The sequence below is a fragment of the Platalea leucorodia genome, assembly GCF_965183815.1.
Source record: "Platalea leucorodia genome assembly, chromosome: 14".
NCBI lineage: Eukaryota > Metazoa > Chordata > Aves > Pelecaniformes > Threskiornithidae > Platalea > Platalea leucorodia.
In genome coordinates, this window is record NC_138836.1 from 4,791,901 (window position 1) to 4,818,437 (window position 26,537).

The window sequence follows — 26,537 nt, forward strand, 5'->3', positions numbered from 1 at the left end:
CTACTTTCTGCCCAGGGGCGCGGGGGCTCCCCTTCCCCAGCCGGGCTCTGGGAGCAACTGCAACCTGAGGACCGATCCTTGCGCTGCATCAGGAGATGCCAGAGCGAAGCCAGGAGAGCCGTGCGATGGGAGTTCCCCCTGCCACGGTCACGACGCTCGTTTCTTGCAGGTCCCCGAGCAGACGCTGCTCTGAACCACAGCCCTCTCCTGAGGGGCTCCCGCTCGGTGCTGGGGGGACGAGTGCCCCCGCGCGCCACGGCTCGGCCGTCTCCTCCGGAAGGGAACGCGTCTGCCGAGGCCGCGAGCCACCGCAAGGCCCCAGCGGGACCCCAGCGCCGCGCTGAGCTGAGCTCCCCCCGCTCCCCGCAGGCGATCTCCCGATCTCCGGGGCCGGCGAGGCCCTGGCAAAACGAAAACGGGGCTCCCCCGGGCCGCAGCGTCGCCCAACGCCTCACGCCAGACACGGGCCTGGGCCTGGGCCTGGGCCTGGGCCTGGACCCAGTCCGCCCCCCCCGCCCCCGTCGTCGTCCCCCGCCCCCCCTCCCCCGGGCCTCGCCCCGACCTCTGCCCGCCGGCCTCGCGCGCCGTGACGTGTCCCGCCGCGTCACGTGCCCCGCGGACTTTCCCCCCGCCGCCGCCGGAAGCGCCCCTTTCCCTTCCGGGCCGGGTCACGGGGAGGCGGCCGCGGCCCAGTCAGAATCCACCACGCGCGCCTGGCCGCGCGCAGGCGCAGTGCCCGCCCGCCGGGGCCGCCCAGTGCCACGTTCGAGGGCAGGCGGCCGCGCGAGGCACCGGCGCCGACCAATCGCAACCGCCGCAGCGGGGAAAGGGACCAATGGCGGCCGGCGGCAGGGGAGCGAGGCCGGCGGCCAACCCGCGGCGGCGAGCGGGGGGCGTGCCCGGCTCGCCGGCGAATCGGAGCCGAGCGGCGGCGCGAGCGGCGGGGCCGAGCCAATGGCGGGCGGCGGCGGCGCGGCGCGGCGCGGCCAATGGGGCGCGGCGGCGGCCGGGGGAGGCGGGTTTATAAGCGGAGGCGGCGCCGCGGTCGCACGCCCGTCCCGGCCCGTCCCGTCCCGCCGCCATCAGCGCCATGGCGGGGCTCCGCGCGATCGTGGCGCTGCTCTGCCTCCTTCTCTCGCCGCCCGCCCGTGTCGGCGGCTCTGCCGCGGCCCCGGAGGAGGAGGAGGAGGAGGATGGCGTCCTGGTGCTGCGGGCCGCCTCCTTCGAGCAGGCGCTGGCGGCGCACCGCTACCTGCTCGTCGAGTTCTGTGAGCGCGGCGGGGCCGGGGCTGGGGCAGGGCCGTGGGAGCGCCGGGGCGGGCGGGCGGCGGTCGCGGGGGCCGGGGTGGGAGGTGCTGAGGGACCGGGCTGCCGGGGCGGGGGCTGCGGCCGTGCGGGACCGCGGAGCGGGGGGGGCTGCCCTTGGCCCGGCCCCGTGCCCGCTCACGGGGCTCCCTGAGCCGGGGCGGCTGCGGGGGCGTCGCGGGCCGGGGCCGGGCGGGAGCGGGGGGCTGTGTCCGGCGCTGACGCCCCGTCCCGCAGACGCCCCGTGGTGCGGGCACTGCAAAGCGCTGGCGCCCGAGTACGCCAAGGCGGCGGCAAAGCTGAAGGCGGAGGGCTCGGAGATCCGGCTGGCCAAGGTGGATGCCACGGAGGAGTCGGAGCTTGCGCAGCAGTTCGGCGTGCGTGGCTACCCCACCATCAAGTTCTTCAGGAATGGTGACAAGGCTGCTCCCAAGGAGTACACAGGTGAGCCGGGGCGGCCGGCCCTGCTGCCTGGGTGCAGAGGGCAGCGACGTGGCAGCGGGTCCATGCACCTGGCCCCGCACTCCTGCGGCTGGACAAGGTCCATGGTGACGGCAGCCCAGGGAGCAGTGCTGCGGCAGTTGTGCTCTGGGTGGGCGTTGTGCTTGGGGTGTTGAGGATCGAGTCTGCCTTTAATAGGCTTTCTCATCTAAAGCTGGGAAGATCCCTGATGTGAGCTAAAGCAGATGGAATTGTTTCCGCATAGAAAAGTGAAGAAATCCAAGCTTGATTTGTTGCTTGGCTTGACTTTACTCAAGCAATGTAGCACCTAGAATTGAAAAAATGATTGGGTAGTTGGGTAAAGGGGCAAACATGAGATGCAAGACAGAGGTGTAAGGAAGACCAAGACAAGCAGAATTCAGCTAAACTGAGCCACATTATGCTAGGTGCTGAGGGTAGCATCCAGAATACTGATTTTTGAAAGGAAAAGGTGATATATTTGCATGCAAAATGCTGGCATCTCAGAAGTGCTGTGTGGCTGATCAAAGTTTAAGAACGTGCTTGGGCTAGAAGCAAGAGAGGAAGGGATTCCTGAGAGCCCCTTGTACCTTGACTTAACAATTAGGGATTGGCTTAATTACACTAGGAGTGAAAGGAAGAGTTGCGTAAACGATATCTCAATTCTTCTGACCTCTTGGCCAGCTGCTGAACAGTCTATCTCAAAGTTTAGGGGTTGTGTGTTCTTAAACTTAGTCAGGGGGAAAAGGCAAATCAGTGTTCTTATCTTTCTGTTGCAGCTGGCAGAGAAGCAGATGATATTGTCAGCTGGCTGAAGAAACGCACTGGCCCGGCTGCAACTACCCTGACAGATGCTGCTGCAGCGGAGACGTTGGTGGATTCCAGTGAAGTGGTTGTGATTGGTTTCTTTAAGGTAGAGTTTGTGCTTCCCTTTGAGAAGCTCTTGTGTACCTCTAGGGCTTTCCCTGCTTTCTGCCCCATGGGGACCTGACAGCTGGGGAAGGTTCTCCATAAGTTGTGAAACACTTGCTGTCCTGCCTTACTGGATCTTCCAGTTCTCTGGCTGGTAAGCCTTGGGATGTTTATGCTTCAGTTTGATGTGTCCCATGTGAGACACCTTTCTTTATTCTCCAGGATCTGACATCAGAGGCTGCAAAGGAGTTCTTGTTGGCAGCAGAAGCTGTGGATGACATTCCTTTTGGGATTTCCTCCAGTGCTGATGTCTTCACCAAGTACCAGCTTAGCAAGGATGGCGTGGTCCTCTTCAAGAAGGTACTGGTTGGTGCAGAGCATGAGCACTGCATTTGAGTCCTCTGCCTCTTCTTACCTTTTCTCTAATTGGTCAGATTCAAATGAAGGCAGCCCTGGATGAAACAGCAAAAGATCTCGTGCTGTCAGTCTGGCTGTTTCCAAGCCTCAGAGCCTGGGGGGGGAAGAACAGAGCCTTCAGCCCCTTTGCAGGGTGGTGGAGCCCCGGGTCCCTTTGCAGGGCACAGCTGGCAGCAGAGGGGCCCGCAGAGGGCAGCCTTGTTGGTCTCCCAGCCTGGTGCTGCCCTCCCAAGGCTGCTGGGCTTTGGGTCCAAGCTGTTGCTTCACTTACTTCCCTCTTTCTCAGATATCTGGCTGCAGTGCAGTAATGGTCAGCGTAATCTTTAAAATCTTCATGGCTGTAACTAGTGAGGTCTCCTGTGCTCCTCCCTGAACTTCGAAGGTCTTAAACAGAATGGTAGCCAAGTTCTCGATGGCTTGCCATGATGCTCTGTTTGATGGTGGCTTAGCAAAGTTGCTTTTAAACATACTCAATATTGACCTCTGCTGCAGTCAGTCAACGGCTGTGTCTGAGAGTTGTTCTGTCTCTCTCACTGCTGTGGGTTCTGCGGCATAGTGATTCCAGCAAAGTTCCTAAGAGGATTTGCAGTTCCAGCTGACCAGGCTGGGGCAGTTGGATTGTGTGCAGAGGGATGCTGGCCATTTACAGGACCAGAAATAAACTCCCTGATGCCTTTTACTATTAAAATCCAAGTCACTGGGATGAAATTCTAGGTTGGAGAAGACAAGTGAGGTTCCTTAGACCCGGTGGTACTGCACACATGGATGCAGTGAGGCAGGACAAAAAGCTGCTTTGGATTCAGACTTATTAAATCTGTAATCTAATCAGTCACTGGTCTGACCAATTTGACTTAAGACAGGCTAAAGAGCTGAATGAATTCTTATTTCATTCTTTCTTTGTTCAGCTAAAATAGCATATTTTATTCACCTACACCTCTGAAATTGTAGTTATTTTTATGGCGCTAGAAGCTTGTAGACTTAAATTTGCAGTCAAAGGTCCCTCGGATCAGTATGGCTGAGGGCGCAAGTAAGCTATCTGGCTAAGGAGTTCAAAATGCTAGGGTTTTGCAACTAGAAAAGTTGGGGTGGGTGAAAGGAGTAGTATTGTTCTTGGCTGACTTGCTACCTGTATCTTGCTGTTCTCGCAGGTATAGCTTTCTGTATGTAATCTTTGTGTGTGCTCTATTTATGGCTAATGCTAGGCTGAAATAGCTGCTTGCAGGGGTTTTCTCGACTTTTGTTCATGTCCTTTGGCAAACACTGAAGTCCAAATAGAAATGCTCGTCTAAAACTGACCATCTTTTTGGGGCTGTGGGGAGTACCAGCATCGGGCTGCAAGCAGGGCAGCAGGAGATGGCTTTGGTTACAGCTAGGGCTTCCAGCACTGACGAGTTATTACCCTGGGTTTTGTTTAGTTGCCTGTACATTTTCTCATGTTTAGCTCTTTGTAGAACGGACTTGCGTTGATTTGATCTGATGTACTATCCTCTAACCGTTAAGTCCTGTGAGCTCTGTTATGGTTTCCTCTGCTTCTGAAGAACTGGGGCAATGGCAGGACCAGTCTGTAACTGTAAAGGAATTTTCAAGCTATTTTCCATAAGTGTAGTCAACTTGGGTACATCTGGAATGAAAAGCAATTCTGCACCTGGCAGCTTGTCAGGTGTGTTAGGAGTGGGAGGAACCTTGGTCTGAAAGGCTGTTCTTGAGCTGCTGGAGGGCTGGGGTGCTGCAGAAGTGCTCTGCTCTACATGGAAGAAAGAAGGTGAGATGCCTTTCAGCCTGTGAACGTTGCCTCCTTGTTCCTGTTTTGGTGCGATGTCGTGGTAGTGCCATGAGAGCTCTCAAATATGTCCACCCCAAACCAAGCTGAAAATGAGCACCAATGGTAACCAAATAGCAGGGCATAAGAACCAGATAGTTTATTTTACCAACAGTTATGTTTTGGGACTTTGGCTCAGCTTCCTGCAGTTACTTGTGTCTAAACTGAGAGGGTTTGTTGGCTAGTCATTGTTATCTTATTCTTTGTGCGAGTTGTCCAGACTTGCACAGACCCTTGAACAACTGTTCTGAAGGCTCTAAGGCGATGTTCAGTACTCTTTAAAGTATTTACAAAGTTAATCTCCAATGTTAAGTGTTTTGCTCAGCTTTTCAGTTGAGGCTGGTATGCTTCCTCTAACAGAAGGTTATCCGAGTCCACTCTCGTGCTTCTGCCAGTAACTCCGAGCATTGCCCTGCCATGGGACTGCTGTGCTATCCTGCACATCCTCTCTTTAAGAGTGATGATCCTCTACAGCTGTTCCCTTTCCAGGCTGCCAGAGAGAGTTCTGAGAATCCTGGTCAGGGGTACAGGTGATGTCCTGATATAAAAAGGGAGCTGGCACCTCCAGTGCAATGTGCGTGTTAAACATGTGCTGTTGTCTCTAACAATAGAGACTGAAACAACCCCCACAGAGCTGAGTAAATTACTATTTACTTGCAGTGCGTAGTGGGCTTTGCTGTCAGACTTCTTTCTTTCTTAGCGCTGTCTGGTTAAAATGTGTGTGTCTGCTCTGACATTGCTAATTCCTGCAGAGCAGAAAGCTGCCTGTGCTCTGGTAGCTTCTCACTGGTTTGCCTAATGCCTTCTGCAAAGCTGTAAGGCAGCTGTTAAAAGTCCTTCTTGGTGACCCGTTTCACAAATTGTTTCAAGATTGTGCGGAACAATGCCAAGATCGAAGTTGATCGCCTTGTTGCTGCTCACCTTTTGCTACTAGGGGGTGATTTGAGGCTTTGCTTGCCAGGAAGGTGAACACCTTGATCCAGATTTTATGTGAACATGTGGTGACCTTGTTGAGAGATGGAAGTCTGCTCTGAACAAGTGCAGCTGAGATCCACTGGGGGAGTGACTCTGTGAATGCATCTTCTCTCTTGAAAGAGACTTCTATGGGATATGGAAGTGTTCTAATGCAAGAATATCTGTCTTTGCAGTTTGATGAAGGCCGTAACAACTTTGAAGGGGATCTCACAAAAGATAATTTACTGAACTTCATCAAGTCTAATGCATTGCCTCTGGTCATAGAGTTCACTGAACAGGTAGGTCTTTAGATACTACGTAAGGCCTCTTCCCGTAGCTACTGTATGAATATAATAACGCTTAAATTGTAGGTTGTGTGGTCGTGTTTTATCTTGGAGCTGACGTTATTTGGGGTTATGGGAGAAGTGTCAAGAACACAAGGGAAAGGAGGCATAAGCTTGCTGTTCAGAGCAGTCCTGTAGTATTGGAGGCTCCTGTGGTCTAGTCAGAATAGCAGAGCCAAGCTGGTCTTGATACTGATTTACCTCTGTTCCAAAAATAAAGTCTATTTTCTACTCTTCAGACTGCTCCTAAAATCTTTGGAGGAGAGATCAAGACTCATATTCTGCTGTTCCTACCAAAAAGTGTGTCTAACTATCAAGAGAAACTGGACAACTTCAAGAGTGCAGCTGGACACTTCAAAGGGAAGGTGAGATGGATTTCTTGGATCATTAATTAAGCGACCACCTCCTGCAGAGAAGTGTAGTACTGTGTCTTGATCCACTTAACAGCTGTGGAGGAGGACTTGAAGCTAGCTCTCTCTACCTGTGTCTCTTGATAATAGGTGACTGAGTCACTTACTGGCTTGCACAACTGTTGAAGGAATAGCAGTTAACTCCTGACTTTCCTTCTTGCGGATGTAAATCTGACTCTGCCTTAATCAACATCAGTGCCAGGTCTGTGCGCATGCTGCTTGAACTGTTGCGGCTCCAGCATTTGTGCTCTGACAGGGTGCCATCTTAATGGGCTTGGAGAAGGAAGAGGGGCCGGTTCAGCTACTACCCATGCAAGTGTGTGTGTCAAGTATCGATAGCCAAGAGGTACTCGTCTCACCATACTGCCTTTGACTTTTTTCTCCAAAGATCCTGTTCATCTTCATAGACAGCGACCACAGTGACAACCAGAGGATTTTGGAGTTTTTTGGCCTAAAGAAAGAAGAATGTCCAGCTGTACGCCTGATCACGCTGGAGGAAGAAATGACCAAATACAAACCTGAATCAGATGACCTCACAGCAGACAAGATCAAAGAGTTCTGTAATAAGTTCCTGGAGGGCAAGATCAAGGTAATGAAGATAAATGCTGCTGGTGGTAAACCTACTGGCTAAGCAAGGATAAAAAAATGCTCCCTGTGAGGAGTTGTGCGAGTCATCTGGAGAAAATCCTTCCAACCCATGTACAGAATATCTAGCAGGCTTTGGGCTGAGAAACGAAAGGCAAAACTACTGGGGCATGGAGACTGTAGGAAAGCAAGCTCTGTGCTGGCACCTGACTACGATCAGAGCCTGCTCTTTCAGCTGCTTATGGTAACTGTGCTGTTTATCCAGTTGCTCTTTCTGCCAACAATCTGTGGAAGGTGTGAACTTGTGTGGCACAATTCAAAGAGCTTTCAGCTCTAATCTGCTGGAGGTAGCCATACGCGACTTCAGTAGTGACTGTTTAGCTAAACTCAGTCCTGTGGGAATGACGCTGTCAGCAATATTGTTTCCTTCCTGCAGAGCTCAGCTGCAGTTCTCTCTGCACAGGAGCACCTGTTATTCCCACTTACTCAGGGTGGAAAGGAGACTTTCTGTAAGCAGAAGAGGAAGTGACTGACTCATATGATTGCTCATAGCCTATGATTGAGGCACTGAGGGGGTTGGTTAATCTTGGGTTTTCCAGGGTATGTGATTGCATGTACATTCCAAGCAGCTGTGTAGCAAACCATGTCTCTGAATTTCACTTCTTATTCCAGCCCCACCTGATGAGTCAAGATCTTCCCGAAGACTGGGACAAGCAGCCTGTCAAAGTTCTAGTTGGGAAGAACTTTGAAGAAGTTGCTTTTGATGAGAATAAGAATGTCTTTGTAGAGTTCTGTAAGTACCTTTCAACAGCTGATTCCAAGTAACTGGCATGAAAGGAGTGCCAAAATACTGCATGACCAGGATTAGGGAGAAAGCATCTTAGAGAATCTAAGCCACAAAGGGAGTGCCTCGGTTGAAAAGATGTGTATGAACTCTGTCTGGCATGGGGGCTGAGGGGGAGTGGTGGTGGTGGTGGTGGTAACTTGTGGTTGGTGGTGCTAGCTGTGTTTTTCTCATTAACAGATGCCCCCTGGTGTGGTCACTGTAAGCAGCTGGCTCCTATCTGGGACAAGCTGGGAGAGACCTACAGGGACCATGAGAACGTTGTCATTGCCAAGATGGATTCAACAGCCAATGAAGTAGAAGCAGTGAAAATCCACAGCTTCCCCACACTCAAGTTCTTCCCTGCAGGCTCCGGCAGAAATGTAAGAAGGCAGCTGACCTTTATACAGATCGCATAACAAGGGAGCACTAGAAATGCTTAGTTGCCTGCTTGAGTTCTGTTTTGGACAAGGCCTTTGGGAGGGCTCTCCATTCTGTAGGGATGGAACACATGAAGTCTTCAGGACATCTGAGGCCCGTTGTGGGGGGCTGGGCTGTAGAAAAGAGTTTGGTGGGGGTGGGAAGCGGGAATGGGGAAAAGAGGGAGCATAGCAGAGGACAGTGCGCTCATCTGCAGGCTATTCTTTCCTCGCAGTGATCTCTGAAGTCTAGTGGCTGAGCTGTTTTCCTTCGTCTCATATGGGTGAAGGTGAATTTTTAAATTCCCTTTTGCTTGGCATGTTAACTGTTGCTCAGAAAGAGAATTCTCCTCTCCAGGGGTGTGGCTCTGTAGGTGCCCATAACCATTATCTTCATGTTTTTTCCTGCATAGGTAATTGACTATAATGGGGAGAGGACACTAGAAGGCTTCAAAAAATTCTTGGAGAGCGGAGGTCAGGATGGGGCAGCAGCTGATGATGTGAGTAATATTAATACAGTACTCTGGGCCTTCAGAATACAGAGCGTGGGTCGGGTCTGGTGCTGTGCTTGAATCCTCAGTCCTAAATAAGATCCTGGGTTGTTATGTGGCAGTAAAAGATATTGTTGGTGAACAAAAGTGCTCACATCATAAAATGTGATGTGTTCAGTTGCAGCCTGGCTGGCCATCAGCCTGTAATGGACTCCTTTTATCGAGAACACTTTAGTTGGGTGTGAAATAAATGTTCTTGGGAAGCTTAAACACAGAGGCATGGAAACTGTTGATATTATAACCTCTACAATTGCACAAGCTGTCTCTGGTTGTAGTGCAAACTGCTGGAGTACTTGGGGGGGCTTGTTCTTTATTGAGAACCCCTGCTCAGCACCTGGAACTTGAGCAGTATGAACACTACATATGCAGTATATCTAGTTGGAAGCTCCTCACCTGCTGGGGCGGAGGGTGTTACAGGTGTGGGTACCAGCTTCCAGGGGTTTCTAATCCTTAATATCCCAAATTCAGAGCTCTTGGTAGAATTCTCTGGATGTTTTGTTAACATGGCAGTAGAGAACAGTGAACATATTAGAGATGCTGTTCTGTGCTCGCTTTTGGATCTGCCTAATGTGCCAGAAACCAGTAGCTGTCTTTGTCACCTGTACAGGATCTGGAGGACCTGGAGACAGATGAAGAAACAGACCTTGAGGAAGGTGATGAGGATGAGCAGAAAATCCAAAAGGATGAATTGTAAAGAGAAGACTGATCGACATCACCCAAAAAAATCAGACACTAAATTGGCTGCTGTTACGCAGCCCAGTGAGTCAGAAACCCATTAAGATTTAAAGCAGAAGGTGAATGACTGGAAATCCAGGATTGGCTTTTAAAGTAACACGTTACCCTCACTTGTCTGTACACTTGACTATTTTTTCTTTTCTTTTTGCTTTTGAGAAGGATCTGTCACTAGGTAGCCAGCCCAGCCAGCTGGGCTCATTTTTTTTTATTGTGATGTACTTTTTTTGTACACAGCTCTTGTTTGAATTATTCTGTTCTGCTGGGTAGAAGCAGGTTGCAAAGTGGTAGCATGAGTTCAATAGTCCAACATTCTGGAGCCTTGCCACTAACATCTTCCAAGAAAGCTTTTTTCCTTTTTTTCTTTTAAACTAAAGTCTGTAGTTGATTTCTGCACCTGGCAGGGTCCTTAATGGTCTCAGCTGTTCTTCCCTGGAATCAGCTTTCAGTATGTGTAGGGGAAGAGGCAGCAGGCTGATGGTGTCATCCTGGTGTGAAAGGTGTATATGAAGGTGCTTCTCTTCATGCTGGCCAGATGTTTCCTTTCCCCTCTGCTTTAAGACACTTGGAGATGACTATTCCAAACACCTGGAAGGGTGGAATACTGTGTGCACTGGCTGTGGCAGGCTCTGAGGATGGAGGTGATCGCTGGCTCACCAGCTTAGATGAGACCTAGCTGTGTTGCCATCCTTTCGATCAAATGCAAGACTGTTTTGCAATCACTTTCCATGCATTATTTTGAATGGGTTGACCAGGCAGGTGGGTGGTGTGGGAGGGCCTGATAAAGTAGATCAAACAGGACATTTGCAATTATTGGGTTTTGGGGAGGAACTTGAACAGGGGAGTGCCTCAAAGGCCTGAGCTGCATCAGGCTGGTTCTTAGCATTCCACTACAATAACATTGGAACTGAATTTGTTGGCCAAATAAAGTTGAGATTTTAATACTATTATGGCTCTTTGTCTTTGTTAGAATATAGAATGAATATATTTGAACCTGACCTGAAAGAGGATCAGAGTTCTAGGGTGACTCTCGGGGGACTCGGCCAAAATGGTGTGTGCTTCTCTGCTTTCTCAAACTTCCACTAAATACCATATTTTGGAGAGAAACTACACTTTCTGAACACTTCCAGTTTTGCAGGTGGCTTCTGGTACCTTAACCTGAAGAAATTTGTATTGTATAATCTATAGAGGAAAAGAACTTCAAGATGACCGTATCATGTCCAGATTAAATCGGCTTGTACAGGCAGACAACTAACAGCTCTATTAGCAGTGAGTGGACATTGGCTTGGCCTCTGAGAATAAGCAGCTCTGCTTGCCAGCTGGCCTGAGGCAGGAGGGCCACATTGCTCTTGAGCAGTTAACAAGGAATTTGCCTACAGAGAAACCTGGGGCTGCCTGTAGCTCTGCTAGTCAGGCTCACATGATCCAGTGAGCTACATTGCTATTTCCAAACCAGTCACTTACTGCTGAAAATATTTTTGTAAGAAAATGTGCTATAAATGTCACATGCGAGGGCATGGTGAAGCTAGAGGGCAACTCAGGAGGCTACCGGTGCCTGTGACCGAATGTGGGTGTGCTGGGGTGGTAGAACAACCCTTGGGTGTTGTACAACCCTTGTCTGTAGCACCAGCTCCAGCCTCCTGTGGTTCCCCTGAGAACAGAGCCCCTGCCGCATCCTGGCACGGTGTGCGCAAACCTTGGGCCCAGCAGCGCTGGGGCTGAACAGGCAGTCGCTGACTGTGGGATCAGAAAACAGTGTTTGCTGCTGCCTGTTCTATTAGTAAACAGTTGTGTTGTTTGTGACCATTACCTGCTGTTACATGGAGAAGGATCTTTGAAGGTGCCTCCCTCCAGGGCTGTGGCCACAAAGGCAGGCAGGGGACTTGTTCTTAGTGTAGCCTGGCTGCTGTTCCCGTAGGCCAACAGAGCAGGCAGTGCTAGTGGCCAGTGTCAGGGCTGGTTAGTGGTAGCTGCTTCTGCGTAAGAAAGCTGCCTTGTGTTTCAGGGTGGGGAGGAAGAGAGCATTGCTAGTAAGAAGTTCCACTGGAAGGTGCTGGCTAGGACTTGGCTCAAAAAGGTCCGTTTGTGGAGCCAGTCAAAGTGTAAACAAAGCTGAGCTCTGCAGTGGTTCTCCTCTGTTTATGGTCCGAGACCTGCCTTGTTCAGCTCAGAGGAGGGGGGCTTTTCTCATACACCAAGGCTGCTCTTGGCAGAGCAGGACTCCATCAGAGTCATCTTGTGTACACAGCTAATTTCTGTTCCAAGAAAGCAGGCTAAAAGCATTCTGTCTCCACAGCAGATAGCTCAGCCTCCTGTTGCACGGTGTTCTGTCTGATGTACCGCTGAGCAGAGATGCTCAGTAAAAAGATCAATGCGTTTGCCAGAAGATGAACAAGCGCAGCAGGCGGTTCTCAGGTGCGCGGCTCACCGAGCTGTCGGCCTCGCTGCTGGCAGGGGTTCAGGACGAGGGTCTGCTGCAGAAGGGGCAGAATGTGCCTCTGTGACTCCTGATGCACCACAAAGGAGTTCATTGTCCTGCCTGGACAATCCCTGTCAGCACAAAACAGAGCACGATATGCTTGTGTATCTGAAATGACCAAACTTTGATGGAAAAAAGGATGGAGGAGCAGGTGTTGCTTGAACCCTTGGCAGATCTGAAAGATTCCTCTGTGGTAAATGGTCCATTTTGGGTCTTGGACAGCTACAGCTGGAGAGCAACGATGCAGAAATTGTCTGGTGGTGGTGCTGTTCTTCAGCTGTTCTTCTGAGGCTGTTCTGTAGAAGCCTGCCCTTACATAGCAGCTGGTTCTGAGTTGAAGTAGGACATTGAACACCACGGACTGGCGTTGTAGGCTTCTGGTTCTGCGCCTGCATCAGGAGCACCAGCAGCACCTCTGTCCTCGCAAGGGCACTGATATATCCAACAGGCTGGTGGTGTTCTCCATGCTTAGCTGTACGCTGTCTCGCAATCGTGCTGGGCAGCACAGCTCATTCTGCTCCTTTCAAGTCGTCTGATGCAACTACAGGAGAGTGACTTCGCTCTGAATGTATTTGGCACCATAGCTCTGACACGTCTGCATTGCGCCGGCTGGTTGGTACATGAGCGGCTGGTTCCCCTCGCTTGGTGATCATGCTCGTGTCTTTTCCCTGGCACGTGCGCGCGCGTGTGTGTGAGGGCTTGCTGCTGGGAAGTTCTGTTTTCGGGCCCTTGGGCTCCTCCGAAGGGCTATCCATGCAAAAGCAACAGTAGGTTTGACCCCTTGGATGGGCACATCAACAGGTGGGTGGTAAGATGAGACACCAACTTCTGCCCAAAAGTGGGAGTCTGCGGGCCTGAGCGGCTCGATTACAAAGTATCATGGCAAATAGCATGAGCTGCATGTCCTCAAAATAGCCCGCGGGAGCCTATATAACGCGATGCCGCTGGAGAACCATCAGTCCTGGGCCAAGGGCCTGCGGGTGAACTGCGTGAGCCCAGCGCCACCTCCTGCATGTGGCATGGGAGCATAGGGAGAGCCCAGCAGCCGACACTTCCCTGCCAGCGAGGGGGACTCGGACCCACAGGGGACACGGGCGCAGAGGGAGCGCAGCGGTGTGGGTGCCATCACACCTCCATAGCGAGGAGGGACGTGACAGGCAAAAGAGGAGAAGGCCGTGGTTCAAGGCCAGCGAGTGGCAGGGCCGAGCACTGAGCAACTCCGGCTGCTCCTGCAGCCCCCCATGCCTCTGCTCCTCCTCTTCCTCTGCAGCGTCTGAAGGCTGCGATCAGCATGAAGGACTATTACCCAGTCTCAATGCCCCGGTACAGTCGGTACGCCCAGAGACTGAGAGCCTCACGCACTGTGCGCTTCCCCAATGACGTCGTCTTTCAGGACCACATCAGGCAGGGGGACCTGGAGCAGGTGGGCAGATTCATACGCGCCAGGAAGGTGACGCTGGACACCATCTACCCTTCTGGTGAGTGCTGCTGGGGTTGGCAGAGCTGGAATCTGCGCAGCGGCACGGCTCAGCTGGGTTGCGAGGGAGACGAGAGCAAGCTGTGCGGCCAAAGCTAGGACGTGGGCCGTCTTCGGCAGGGTGACAGGTTGGAATCGAGTCGTTTTCCTCCCTAGTGAGGCATACCACCCCCAACATTGCCAAGCAGGGCCCAAGAGAGCCCCGCGCCAATGCCCCAGCATCTTCCCTCAACAGCGTGGTCAGCGAGGGTGCAGGAAGGGGGGAGGCTTAGCCTCTGGGTCCCTTCAAGGCATGGCGGTGCACCTGCAGTGTGGTGGGACCTAGGAAAGGAGCCGTGAACACAGGCTGGTCTGTGCAGCTCTGAATGGGACAGTGGGGCTCCTGCCTTCCGCTTGGGGAAGGAGCGAGGAGAAGCAAGGCTCTGCATTTTGTTCCCGACTCTGTCCATTTCTCACAAACACTGTTCTTTCTTGCAAGTGTGGATCTGTGGGCTTGTGGCATTTATGTTTGTGGGGAAGGCATTGTGTTATGTTTGCACCCAACCTCACTAGCAACTGTTTATGGAATGCCTTGATCTCTACTGGCTGGTGCAGAGCCCAGATTTGTCCCTTTCTCGTGCTTGGCTTCAGCTTCTGCTGTCACATGGCCATGGAGACAGGGTCTCAAATGACCCCGGGCTTCCTCCTATCTATACTGATTGCTTCATTACTGGCTCTGTAAGGAGCTTCTGAAACTTGGACAGAGCAGGACCCCGGAGACACTCTTCTCGTGTCCCCATGTGAGTCCTGGCCGGGACTCGGGGCAGGCGGCTGGCCAGAAGCTCTGCAGGAGAGGGCAGCTCCTCCTCCCTCAACCTGTCCTGCCTGGCCCAGTGGGGAGGTTCGTGCTTTGCCATCTTAGAGAGGGTATTTATGCTGTAGAAGGGGAACAGAAACCTGTGGCAGCTCTTCTTCCTTCCACAGGCTTTGTTTCTTTCCCCAGACTCATCTCCCTGATAACGAGGGTTTGCTGGCACCCCTCTTTCCTGGGCTGTGGACAAGTCACACTCGTACGCTCAGCATTTAGAGACTCACACGCCAGTCCAGTGATAACAAATCCTTTCCTTCTAGGCATGGCAGCCCTCCACGAAGCTGTGCTTACTGGAAACCTGGACTGTGTCAAGCTCCTGGTTAAATATGGCGCTGACATCCACCAGAAAGATGAGAATGGGTGGACGCCCTTGCACATGGCCTGCAGTGACGGCTATGCTGACATAGCCAGGTGAGGAGCAGCTCGCCTGGGCTGTGACGGGACACCCTGGCATTGCAGAGCCCCGAGAACCACAGCCGACGGCGATGGGGCTCGATGGGGCTCCGGGCCTCTCCTCCTAGCAGGGTGCCCGGTACATGTGGGACTGCCCAGGCCTTAAAGCTCCCTGCGGCTGTGTCCGGGCATCATGGCAGTGGGGTCTGGAGGAGCCCTGTGAGCCGGGAGGGGTGCCCGGCCAGCCGCGGGCCCTGCCGGCTCAGCTCCGTGTCTCCTGCAGGTACCTCATCTCCCTGGGGGCCAGCCTGGAGGCTACCACCGACGCCGGGGAGAAGCCTTCGGACCTCATCGACCCCGAGTACAAGGACCTGGTGGAGCTCTTCCAAGCCACCACCATGGACTGAGGCGGGGCACGGCGAGGAGCAGGCCTCGAGGGCCTGGAGGGACCGGGGCGGCGGGGCTGCGCCGGGCCCGAGGGCCGGGGCCGGGCCTGGGCTGGGCCTGGGCCGGCGGCCGGGCGGGGACTCGCTCGGTACCGCGTCTCGGGAACCACTTTGTACTTTTCCAATAAAGCATCTGGGACACCAGCGCCGCCGCCATCGCTCCTTGCGCCGGGCCGCGGCTGAGGGCGGCCGGGGCCGTGGGCGGGGCCGGGGCTGAGGGCGGGCGGGGGAGGGGGCGGGGCCGCGCCTGCGCGTTGCGGCGCTTCCGTCGCGGCCCGAGGGCGAGCGGAGGCGGGAGCCGGGCCCAGGTGAGGGGCGCGCGTTGCCATGGCGACGGGCGGGGGGCGGCCCGCGGCCTAGCCCCGGCCTGGCCGCCCTCTCCTTTCTCCCCGCAGCCGCGCCGAGCCGAACCGCGCCGAGCCGCCGCCGCACCGACGACGCCATGGCCAGGTGAGCCCCGCCCGGCCCCGGGCCCGGCCCCAGCTCCGGGCCCAGCCGCGGCCGCGGCGCCCGGCTCAGCCCCGCGTTTCGCTTTCAGCTCCCCCGTGTCCCGCGTTGTCTACAACGGCAAGCGGAGCGGCGGCCCGCGTTCCCCCGGCGCCGGCAGCGAGATCTTCACGCCGGCCCACGAAGAGAACGTGCGCTTCATCTATGAGGGTGAGCCGGGGCAGAGGCCGCGGGGCTCCGGGGGGCCCCGGGGCTCGGGGGGGGGCCCGGCTGCGGCCGGGCCTGTGCCCAGGCGCCGGCTGAGGGGAGCGGCCCCCTCCGCCGTTTGTCCCCGCAGCCTGGCAGTGCGTGGAGCGTGACCTGCGCAGCCAGATGGGCTCCGAGCGCGGCCTGGTCGAGGAGTACGTGGAGAAGATGCCGAACCCCAGCCTCAAAGGTGAGGAGGGCGGGGGGCACCCTCCCCCGGCTCCTGCTGGAGGGGATGGCCAGCCCCAGGGAGCCTGCGCGGGCTGGGAGGGGGCTGCGAGGCGGCTTCTGCCGCCAAAGTCTCTCCTGTCATCCCTGCAGCATTTAAACCTGTCGACCTGGGTGATCTGAAGAGGAGGAACACACAGGATGCAAAGAAGTCCTAAGGCAGGTCCTCCCTGTGGATCGGCTGGTCTCCTAAGGTCCTCAAGCAGATTTAATTTGAGATTTTGTGTTGATTTCTTCCTCTGGTCTGTACTCCCAAAAGCCCGCGGGAGAGCCAGTCAGCTTTGGGGCTGGCTCTGAAGCTACCTGAAATCAAAGATGCTCAGGGGCTCACTGAGGATGCTCAGAGCCTGTTGCAAAGGATTCCAGCCCCCCACTCATAGCTTTCTCTGGCCTCAGGCTGTCCTTCCCCACTTCATGCTGGGCTCACAGATCTCCCGTTCTCCTTCCATCTCTGCCCCTGGCACATTGCGTACGTGGGCTCCCTGGGCTCTGGTGCGCGGCAGGGCAGAGCAGAGCGGCTGTGTTGTCGGTAGAGGCAGCGCTCGTTCTCCGCTCCCTTCTGTGCACCACGGATCCACAGCTGCCGGGGCGGGCCAGGGGGAGAAGGAAGGAGGGTTGGTTCTGTCCTCGTGCCTCAGGACAGACAGGCAGCCCCAGTTCAACACCCTTCGTGCAGCTGACTGCTGGGCAGGTCACACTGGCTGCTCCTTGCTCCCTTGTGGGAGGGCTTAATTTGTACCTGGGCTGCTAGTGCTTGGGAGTCGTCAGTGCTGCCAGAGCTCTTGGGTCCGTATCTGAGGCCAGATTTTCCTTGTGCTTAGATTGGGCTGGATCCCTGTGGTGCTGGAGACAGAGCTGCTCCCCTCTCCCTGCAGATGGAGAGAGAGGGGGTGTCAGCACCGGCCCCAGCCCCAGGCGCCTGTGGGGTGCTCGGGGGGGTGCTGGGCCACGTTCAGCCCCCCCGGCCTCAGTGCTCTGGCAGCTTCACAGGAGGTAGCGGCAGTGGGGGGTGGCTGGTGCCGGCTGTGCGGAAAGAAGCTCGTTGGCACCCTTGCCTGAGCAGCGCTGTGCTGTTCTATGCTAACACCATTTTGAGACGTGCACCCTTGGAAGAGATCTGGCCCCCACAGCTGGCAGAAATGTCACTGGGTGGGGGCTGCTGTAGTCGGTGTAACTCGCCCCGGGGGGGTCTTTCCTGGGACCCTCACTCCTGGCAAGGCTCGGGTGGTTTCTGCATCATCGCCTCTGAGCGAGGGAGAGTGACTGTGCCATCCTCACCCCTCTGAGCAGAGCAGCCGTGCCGGCTGCGTCTCTGTGCCCCCAGAAGGCAGTGGGGAGCGGTGGGAGCAGCCCCCTGCCCGCCTGTGCTCCGAGCCGGCGGGGAGGGGGCTGTCGGGGGCTCTGCCCAGTGCCAGTGGGCTTCGGGAGGGGTGCGGGGGAAGTTGTGGCTGCCGTTTCCTTTGTTGAGTCGTTGAGCTATACTGTTCCCTTTTTTTTTTCTGTTGTCTGTCACTTGAGGAGTGTTGTAAATAAAAGCTGGTGTCCTTTTGGGTCTGCCTCTGTGTGACGCTGCCTGCCACAGCCCCTGCTCCGCGCCTGCCTCAGCCGGGCGCAGGGCCGATCCCTCCGCTGTTCGCCGCAGCGGCTGTGCCTAGCGGTGGAGCAGCGTGTGGGACGGTGCTGGTGTGCCGTGCCCGGTGTGGCCCTGCGGAGGCCCGGGAGAGGGCTGCCTCAGCCGCGGCGGCCCGGCGGGCTGTTCCCTGCCCAATCCCCCCTTGGTTTTCCGCTGCCTGTGCCCGCTGCTCTGTCGGCGCTGGCCCCTGTGCGCCTGCAGCCTTGCTGGGACAGGGCCCTTGTTTTGAAAGGCTAAAAAAGGGAAGAACGTTCCTATTTTGTGGCTGAAGCCCTGTGTTTTCCATTTTAGACTTCAGCGCTGGCAATAAAGGCCAGGGCTTTCCTTGCCTTTTCAGACCTGACCAAGTCCTAAGGAGAAGTAACGCAGAGAGCAAAAGCTACCTTTTATTTTTATTTCTTTATTTTTTTTTCCATGAAGGGATCTTGCCCTTGCACTTGCTCTGGGCTCTTAATTTCACCGCAAGCATGTGCAGCCTGGTGCTGCGTGCTGGTAGCACAATGCCCTTGGGCTCTGGCAGCCCTCCTGCAAGCCAGCATCCTAGGAGCTGTCGCTGGACCAAAGATTTAAATGTTGAGACTATTAATACACTCGTATCCTCTTCCCTCCCCTGCTTTAATGGCATTTAAACTATACTTAGCATTGCTAGAATTTCTCCTCAAGTGCATCTCTTTACACTTAGCCACGACCCTGTTTACCTCCCATCACCAAAACATTCCCAGGACGCTCACATGCCGGGGCGCGCTGCCCGGTTCCGGCACAGCGGGACGGTGCCTCGGCCCCTGTTGCTGCCGCGGCCGCCCCTGCGCCCACTCCCTCACCCCAGCACTGCCTGGCCCCGCTTCACCGCAGCCTGCGGGGAGCGAGTGCCCTCGGGGGAGCAGGGGCGAGAGGTGATGGTTATCGCTGTCGCGGCCCCTCTCCTTTGACTTTTCCTGCGGGATGGGCCCCGGGGTAGGCTGCTGGCCAGCTGCTGTGGAGCCCAGCACTGTTCCCTGCGGCTGGGTGCATGCCGCAAACCTCGTCCTGGGGGCTGCAACAGTGTCCCCGAGCCTGAGGGCACGTACGGGGGTCCTGCAGCTCAACCCCGCCAGCGTCTGCCTTGTTTTTATCTTGACTTGGGTGCTGTAAAGCCAGAGGCAAAGCAGTCGCTCGAGCTCTAATGAAATGTCATACAAAAATCATTCTATAAACAGGCGATTTTTATAAAGACTAATAACAAACCACAGGGGTGAGGGCGGTGAGGCAGCGCAGAAGTGTGGAAGTCAGGTGGCGGGGGGAGCGCCCCTGCGAGGGAGCGAGGCCGCAGGCCAGAGAAATCAGGCTGTTTACCTATAAAAATCGAACTCGGCAAGGGTTTATTTTCCCCTGTGACTCGGATACGGTGCTCATCATTAGATTAAAGGGTGGGAGGAAGAGAGGTATGTGTTGTATTATTGAATTAAGCGGTGGGAAGAGGGGACGGCAGCGGGCAGAATCTACTTAGAAGACCAATTTGTGGTGCTCAGTTCCCTTGATAAAGTGGGAGTATTCCTGCGAGGCGCCGTGGCCCCGGGGTGCCTGGCTGCAGCTGCAGGGGTGCTGCTGCCCGGGCAGGCTGGGTTGGGCGGTGAGTGGCGATTTAAGGCTCTGGCCCCGCTCCACACCTTGGGTTTAGCCCCACAGCCACTCGCACTGCAGCCGAGTCTGGCCCGTCTGCCTGGGGCGTGCGGGCTGGTGGCAGCGCCTTTGTTCAGCGGGTCCCTGGGAAGAAGCAGCTCCCGCCAGGCAGCCAAGGCGTGCACCCGTGTCTGTGAGTGTGTGTGCACACGCGTGTGTTGTGCAGGTCGTGCTGCCTGGGACGTACCCCGGGGTGCGGAGCGCAGGCTGTGCTGCACGCAGCCTGGTGCTGGTGCGGTGCGGGGAGCTGCCGGGGTGCGCGCGGGGGTGACACTCGCTGTGGGCAGTGCCAGGCCACGGCAGGGACGGGTCCCCCAGCCCCAGCCTTCGCTGTGGCCCCAGCAGGGTCCCCGGGGTGAGGGGCAGGGGCAGCTTCCTCCAAGCCCCTCGTGTCTTGCCTGCTCGGTGTAGGGTGGGTGCTGTGTCCTGCAGGCACCCACTGCGAGTGGAGACTCAGCCCTCAGCCCTGGACGCAGGCAGAGCCCCGGCAGCCGGTGGGCACAGCAGCACAGGGGCAGCGGGCTGTCCCCTTCCAGAGACTCTGTGGTGATGGCAAAGGATGCTGATGGCAGTCCCGTGGGAGCTAGCTCCTTGGGCCAGGGCTGGCCCTGCTCCCAGGGGCTGCGGGACACCCTGCTCCCTTTCCCTGGGGTCCCAGGAGCTGTGGTGCCGCCCAAGGAGGGGCTGTACCCAGCAGTCCCGGGGGTCCGTGTGTGCCGGGGAGCCACTGGCCGCAGGTGGGAGCCACTGGCCAGGGCACATGGCTCTGTGGGAGCTGGGGAACGACCAGGGCACAGGGGCTGCAGGCTCAGCCCTGCGGCACAGGCAGTGCCCCGGCTTTGGGGTGGCAGCCAGGCTGGCGGCAGGTGCTATGGGGCTGTGGTGAGCAGCTCCGAGGGAGGGGACGTGCTCCGGTGAGCCCCGGCACAGGCAGACATCAGGCGCTTGCATGAGGCTCCCGGCCACCAGTGGACGCCGTCCCTGCTCAGGGCTGTGCCTGGTGCTGGCAGCTCTGACCCCCCAGGACACCCCATGGGCTGGGGCTGGTTTGGGGTCCCCGTTGCGGTGTGGCAGATGCGGGGCCCTGGCGCTGCACATCACCCTGCCTGGGCAGGGTCCAGGGGTCCCTGTGCCCTCGGCGCTGTGGGGCCAGCCTGGCTGCGGTGGTGGGGCATCACTGTGCCACTGGGGACGACAGTGGGGTGTTGCCATGGCAACGCTGGAGCAACAGGCGCAGGACCCGGCGCCGCTCAATGACCATATTTACCTTCACAGAAACCGCTTCGTGCTCCAGCAATTTGCCTCAATTAGGCTCGTTACCGCGTCAGGAGGCCACAGTGACGGCAGCGGCAGTGGGGGCCAGCGGCTCCGCAGGGGCTGTTGTGGCCAGCTCCGGCACCGCGGCTCTAGGCAGGGTCCACCCCTGTCCCCCTCCCCATCCCTGTCCCTGCACCCGGGGGCCCAGGCAGACCTGAACCCCTGCCCTTGCCTGCTCAGCCCCACTCCTCCGTGGGTAACGCGTCCCCACAGCACTGCCGCGCTGCCCCACGGCGTTGCTGCCATGGGCTCGCAGCCCCTGGCACCACGGCCCAGACGCCTCCGCCCCATGTCCCCGCTGCCTGCGCCGCACCGGCCCCTGGACACCGGGTCCCGCTTGGCTGGGGCAGACGGCAAGTTGTCAAGTAAACAGAGGAAAATTACTGCGTGCTCGGCACGGCGCTGCCGCCGGGAGCCAAGAGCCGCACAGCCCAGGCCGGTGCTGCGGGCATGCCCTCCCCACGCCACGGCTGGCCCCACTGACGCCCGTGCCCTCGCAGCGGTCTGGGACCCCGCCACCCCCCAGGCAGCCGGCACGGCTCCTGCCATCCCTTGTGCTGGCTGGCAGGGCCGTGGCCATGGCGGTGCAGGCGATGCTGGGACGGGGTGGGATTTGGTGAGGGGGGACGACCACATGCCCAGCACTGCTGTTTACTGCGTGGGGCTGCTGGGGCACAGCTCCAAGCACTCGCTCCGCTCGTCGTGTTCCCTGTGCCGGGCTGCGCATGGGGTCCAGACAGCCAGGGACTGTCACCTGCACGGGGCTGGTGACAGGCAGTGCCCCACACCCAGGGCCCGTGGGGCGGCAGGGGGTTGTGGCAGGACTGGCTGGCTGTCCCGCTGCCACCCGTCGGGCAGGGTGCCCCCCAGCCGGGGAGGTGGGCCTGGCTAATCCCTGCACACCAGGCGATTGTGGTGCCCAAAGCCGTGGCATCCGGGCTTAGCGCTCATGTGCGCAGCACAAGCCTCTTAGGGTGCCGGCCCACCACGCTCCCTCCCTGCCACGGACAGCCAGCCCAGGCACAGGGGGACCCACAGCCCTGCACCCCATGGCGCTGCTCACGGTGCTCGGTGCTGCCGGTGGCTGCTGCCCGGCCGTGGCCTGGGCCCGCTCCCAGGAGAGAGGGGGTGCTGGCGGGCAGAGCCAAATGATTTAATTAAGGGCTCCTGGCAGTGAGAAGACAGAGCCGATTAGTGGCCCGAGGAGAGCACGTGCTGGTGGGGAGCTGGAGCCCTGTTCGACAGCGCTGCAGTGGCCGCTGCCTCACTCACCTGTGGGCAGACCTGTGGTCCCCACACCCCGGACGCCCGTTACGGACAGAGAGGCTCACACAGAACTGGCCCTGCAGCCCGGCACGGGCCCACACCTATTTACAGTTACGACAGATAAATTACAGCACTGCGCAAAGGGTCTCGAAGGCGCACAAGGGCAGCACCACAGGATGAACCCCCCCCACCCCACAGACAGATCCCCCCGCCCCACGGATCCCCTCCCAACAGAGGTCCAGGTCCCACTCGCCGTGCCTCACCCGCAGCTGGCCCAGCCGTGTCCATCGTCCCGTGCACGTCCAGCACGGTGCAGCGTCCTCACCGCAGCGGGCAGGGTCCCGCACAGCCTGCGCAGCGCCCGCAGGAGGACGGGGCTGGGGAAGGAGGCAGCGGCTGCCCCAGCCGGCTCAGCCTGCGGCAGCGGGGCCAGCACGGCCCCCCGACTCCAGCTGCAGGCTCAGAAGTGGCTCTCAGCCGTGGTCTCGGGGAACTCGTAGCAGTGGTGCCGGTCCCCCAGGGCGAGGTGCTCGGCGGTGCTGCGGCCGGTCCTCTCGAGGTAGTGGGTGCCGGGGCGCACGGCGGCCGGGCTGCGCCCCAGCCCGTTGGCGCAGCCGCTCACCAGCTGATGCTTCTCACAGGCACTGCCGGCACCGTTGCGGGCGCTGGGCGCGTGGCTGTAGGTGTGCTTGTACTCCTCCGCCAGGTCCTTCCCCAGCTTCCAGCGCTGCCACCTCTTCAGTAGCTCTGCCTGCACCTGCAAGCAGCCACCATCAGCGTGGTCCCTGTGCCCGCCGGCTGCCTAAGCTGCCCCGGCTGCCCACTCCCATGCTGTCCTGCTCACCTCCTTGTTGACGAAGCAGTAGAGAATGGCCACCAGCATCCCCTGGGTGGAGGGAGGAGAGGCGTGAGAGGCACGTGGCTGGACCCCGACCCCAACCCTGGTCTGCTCCCTCCTGAGATGAAGGGTCCTTGTGAAGGGCCTGTCCCGTGTGGGGCTGGGCTCACCTGGAAGGAGCTCAGGAAGAGGTCAAAGAAGAGCTTGACGTAGCGCAGGGTACCCTGGGCGTGCTCATCTGTGATGAAGGCGAAGACCACCTCGTGGATGCCCAGCAGTGGGATCAGCGTCAGCGTGGACTTGGCCAGCCTGCGTGGAGAGAGGCCCGTCAGCGCTGGGATCACGGGGTGGGCACATACACGCGCACCAGCGTGTGCACCATGGGTGTGCGGGGCCGGGGCTGTCCCCACCACCCACCTGAACTTGTAGTCAGTGTAACGCATCTGGTGTGCGCGGAGCTTGGAGACGAGGATCTGGATGATGCGGATGAAGATGAAGAAGTTGATCTGCAATGGAGCAGAGTGTGCAATGAGGGGCAGGGCAGGGGCAGGCAGGGCAGCTCTGTCCCCTGTCCAGGGCAGCCCCTTTCGCAGCAGGCTCGGCGCCCTCACAGACGCCGAGTGAAGCGCTGCGGTGGGCAGAGCCGCAGCCCCGGACTCACCAGGATGGCCAGGAACACGGGGAAGCGAAGGATCCACCAGAAGCCCATGTTGTTGTTCGTGGTCCAGCACCTGGAGAGGCAGGGGATAGGGACTGCCAGGCAGCCCCTCAACCGGGCAGCTGCTAGAGCCCGGCGTGGCGTTGGCAGCCCCAGCCGAGTGAGTGCCACAGCCTGGCACCCTGCTCCTTGCATGGGGCGATGGCGTGGAGCCTCTCCGGGGCTGTCACACCGTCCCCACCATCCCTCACCATGTCCCACACGCATCCACCCGTGCCCCGCACACCCACAGACGCCAAATCGCTGCAGGGACTGGTACTCACTGGATGTTTTCGTAGAGGAACTTCACAACGACCCAGGGGATGAGGAACAGCATAGGCGCCCCTGGAGGGGAGGTGGGCAGGGTCGGGTGAGGCACAGCGGGGTCAAGGTTGGGGACGGGGAGCCAGCCCGCCCGCACTCACCCCAGCCGATGCACAGGTAGAGGGTAAAGTAGCTCCTCTCGGAGAAGACGGCCACCACCAGGAGGTTGTGCAGGTAGATGCCCTCCACCAGCAGCCAGCAGTAGTTGGCCACTATGCCGTACTGCATGAAGACTGTGGCCGCCCGGCAGCCTGCTGCCGCCTGTGGGCAGGGGTCAGGGCTGCTGCGCTGCCCGCGTCCCCAGCCCCACCGGCCCCGTGGCTCACCTCGTCACTCAGCCAGATATGCACGTTGTAGTCGTCAATCTTGTCGCTGTAGTGGGTCTTGAGCAGGGCGTCGATGACCAGCACGGAGACTCCCTTCAGGATGAAGGAGGCGAAGAGGTTCATGTGGATGTAGTTCCTCATGCAGTGCAGCTTGCTGCGGAGGCGGGGAGCCGCTGTCAGTGCCTGTGCCCGGACCCCCGGCACGGCCGCCGCCTGCCCCCCATCTCCTGCCCCCGGCCCGCTGGCACGGCCCCCGTGCCCGCGCCCCTACCTGAAGCCCAGCAGCAGGGCCAGGGCGAGGAGCAGCGCACAGAGCGACACTGAGTAGCCCACGGTGTACATCACCTTGAAGCTGCCGTAAGTCTTGGCAAATTTTTCCTGGAGAGGGAAGGAGCCAGTGAGAGCAGGGGCAGGCAGGCAGGCAGGGCAGGGCAGGGGCAGGCAGGGCAGGGCAGGGCAGGGCAGGGCTGGGCTGGGCAGGGTAGGGCAGGGTAGGGCAGGGCAGGGGCAGGCAGGGCAGGGTAGGGCAGGGTAGGGCAGGGCAGGGGCAGGGCAGGGGCGGGGCAGGGCAGGGCAGGGGCAGGGCGGGGCAGGGGCGGGGCAGGGCAGGGCAGGGCAGGGCGGGGGCAGGGGCGGGGCAAGGGCAGGGCAGGGGCAGGGCAGGGCAAGGGCAGGGCAGGGGCAGGCAGGGCGGGGCAGGGCAGGGCAGCGTAGGGCAGGGCAAGGGCAGGGAGGGCAAGGGCAGGGAGCCCTGCAATGGCCGACCCCCAGTTCTGCTCACCTGCGCCTCCAGGTCCTCAGCATCGAGCTCGCACTGCGTGGCATCGCGCAGGGACTGTCCCCGGGGGCCCGTGATCCACTGCCCGTCCGGCCCGCAGGTCTTGAAGACGTGTCTGTGCTTCACTGCGAGGGGAGGAGGGCAATGGGGGTGTGCTGGGCCCCAGACCCACCGCTGGCGCCGTGCATCGGCCCCGGGCGTGACTGCCTGGAGCAGCACCTGCACACATACCTGTGCACACACACACGTGTGTGCACACACACACACACACATGCACTTGCCCGGCCGTTACCTTTCTGGTACCAGGGCAGGAACCAGGGGCAGGGGACGCTGGCGGTGCTGTTGGGCGGCGTGTCGGGCCAGCAGGAGAACTTGTCGAAGGTGCGGTTGCAGACCAGCTCTGCGGAGGGACGGGACGTGGCGGTGCCCTCGGCGTCACCCGCGCAGGGAGCCGGGTGCCAGGCCCCACGCCAGCCCCGCCCCCCCCGTCCCCGTCCCGCTGGGACCCCGCGCCAGCTCTCACCTGTGGGCGCGGGCAGGTGGCTCATGTTGCGGTGGCACTCCTCACTGTATGCCTTCCAGCTCTCGAAGACGAAATCCGTGATCTGGGCGAAGGGGCCCTGGAGGCACCGGGGAGTGTCACCCGTGCCCTGCCCGTGGGAGCTGCCATGCCAGGCAGGGCAGCAACCCCGGCTTGGGGATGGCCATGGGTGAGTGTGGGCTAACACGCCGTGCAGTGCCATGCTATGCCATGCCGTGCAGTGCCATGCTATGCCATGCCATGCCATGCCATGCCATGCAGGGCAAGCAAGAAAGGGCAGCGGCTGCTGCGCAGCGTGCCATGGCAAGGGGCTGCTGTGGGCAGGGGTGGATCAGCAGCGGCTCGGGGGCGTGCAGCAAGCTGGTTGTGGGGCAGAGCACCATCACGCGGGATGGCCCATCCTTACCTGGCAGCAGAGCAGCAGCAGCAGGAGGCTGAGGAGACGCAGCTGGGACATCCCTCCGCTGGGCCGCGAGCCGCATGGGGAGCAGTGTGGGGTGCCTGGTTTCCTACTGGCCCTGGGCAGCTCCTCTGCCCTGGCGGCGAGGGCCCTGGCGTGTGGGTGACCCTGCATGAGACGCCAGGTCACAGGGATGCAGGTGGCAGGACCCGTCCCAGGGCAGAGCCGGGACTGTGCAGCCGGGCACAGGTGGGTGCAGGAGGGGAGGCCGCCCCGGCGCAGAGCCAGCCCCCATCACGGCACCACGCTCCTGTCCCCGTCCTTGCCTGACCCTGCCTGGCTTTAACATTCAGCTGTTTTCTTGTGCGTTTTCCCGGGAGGCTGCGTACCTGCCATTTCCTCCCCAGGACGGCATCGGAACTGCGGCCATGCCACCCCTCTGCCCGCCAAGCCAAAACCCCC

At 58.6% G+C, this 26,537-nt stretch overlaps 4 protein-coding genes across 4 annotated transcripts; 3 read left to right on the forward strand and 1 right to left on the reverse strand.

Moving 5' to 3' along the window:
- The first annotated feature begins 1,033 nt into the window (after positions 1–1,033).
- Positions 1,034–10,677, forward strand: P4HB (prolyl 4-hydroxylase subunit beta). The gene is made up of 11 exons (XM_082326455.1): positions 1,034–1,268; positions 1,543–1,749; positions 2,544–2,677; positions 2,899–3,036; positions 6,061–6,165; positions 6,450–6,575; positions 7,009–7,209; positions 7,878–7,998; positions 8,230–8,411; positions 8,861–8,947; positions 9,606–10,677. Exons 1-11 carry the CDS (start codon positions 1,091–1,093, stop codon positions 9,690–9,692), a joined length of 1,566 nt encoding a protein of 521 aa, XP_082182581.1. The 5' UTR covers positions 1,034–1,090; the 3' UTR covers positions 9,693–10,677.
- Positions 10,678–13,185: 2,508 nt separating this feature from the next.
- On the forward strand, positions 13,186–15,519 carry PPP1R27 (protein phosphatase 1 regulatory subunit 27). Its single transcript, XM_082326546.1, has 3 exons — positions 13,186–13,687; positions 14,797–14,947; positions 15,213–15,519. Exons 1-3 carry the CDS (start codon positions 13,501–13,503, stop codon positions 15,334–15,336), a joined length of 462 nt encoding a protein of 153 aa, XP_082182672.1. The 5' UTR covers positions 13,186–13,500; the 3' UTR covers positions 15,337–15,519.
- A 114-nt stretch (positions 15,520–15,633) lies between these two features.
- Positions 15,634–17,832, forward strand: MCRIP1 (MAPK regulated corepressor interacting protein 1). Its single transcript, XM_082326937.1, has 5 exons — positions 15,634–15,683; positions 15,771–15,825; positions 15,914–16,032; positions 16,160–16,258; positions 16,390–17,832. Exons 2-5 carry the CDS (start codon positions 15,818–15,820, stop codon positions 16,452–16,454), a joined length of 291 nt encoding a protein of 96 aa, XP_082183063.1. The 5' UTR covers positions 15,634–15,683; positions 15,771–15,817; the 3' UTR covers positions 16,455–17,832.
- A 4,799-nt stretch (positions 17,833–22,631) lies between these two features.
- On the reverse strand, positions 22,632–26,132 carry GCGR (glucagon receptor; the record flags this gene model as incomplete). The annotated part of the gene is made up of 13 exons (XM_082326453.1): positions 22,632–22,928; positions 23,016–23,057; positions 23,180–23,318; positions 23,427–23,515; positions 23,671–23,740; positions 23,991–24,051; positions 24,132–24,291; positions 24,357–24,510; positions 24,628–24,734; positions 25,138–25,259; positions 25,427–25,534; positions 25,658–25,754; positions 26,082–26,132. The coding sequence occupies 13 exons, from the start codon at positions 26,130–26,132 to the stop codon at positions 22,632–22,634; spliced, it is 1,497 nt and encodes a 498-aa protein (XP_082182579.1).
- Between the last annotated feature and the right edge of the window lie 405 nt (positions 26,133–26,537).

Coding starts and splice junctions, on each gene's coding strand:
- P4HB (XM_082326455.1), top strand. CDS start 1,091: ATGGCGGGGCTCCGCGCGATCGTGGCGCTGCTCTGCCTCCTTCTCTCG. Junction 2,678..2,898: donor TTGTGATTGGTTTCTTTAAG/GTAGAGTTTGTG, acceptor TTTATTCTCCAG/GATCTGACATCAGAGGCTGC. Junction 7,210..7,877: donor TCCTGGAGGGCAAGATCAAG/GTAATGAAGATA, acceptor TTCTTATTCCAG/CCCCACCTGATGAGTCAAGA.
- PPP1R27 (XM_082326546.1), top strand. CDS start 13,501: ATGAAGGACTATTACCCAGTCTCAATGCCCCGGTACAGTCGGTACGCC. Junction 13,688..14,796: donor GGACACCATCTACCCTTCTG/GTGAGTGCTGCT, acceptor CTTTCCTTCTAG/GCATGGCAGCCCTCCACGAA. Junction 14,948..15,212: donor GGCTATGCTGACATAGCCAG/GTGAGGAGCAGC, acceptor TGTCTCCTGCAG/GTACCTCATCTCCCTGGGGG.
- MCRIP1 (XM_082326937.1), top strand. Junction 16,033..16,159: donor CGTGCGCTTCATCTATGAGG/GTGAGCCGGGGC, acceptor TTGTCCCCGCAG/CCTGGCAGTGCGTGGAGCGT. Junction 16,259..16,389: donor GCCGAACCCCAGCCTCAAAG/GTGAGGAGGGCG, acceptor TCATCCCTGCAG/CATTTAAACCTGTCGACCTG.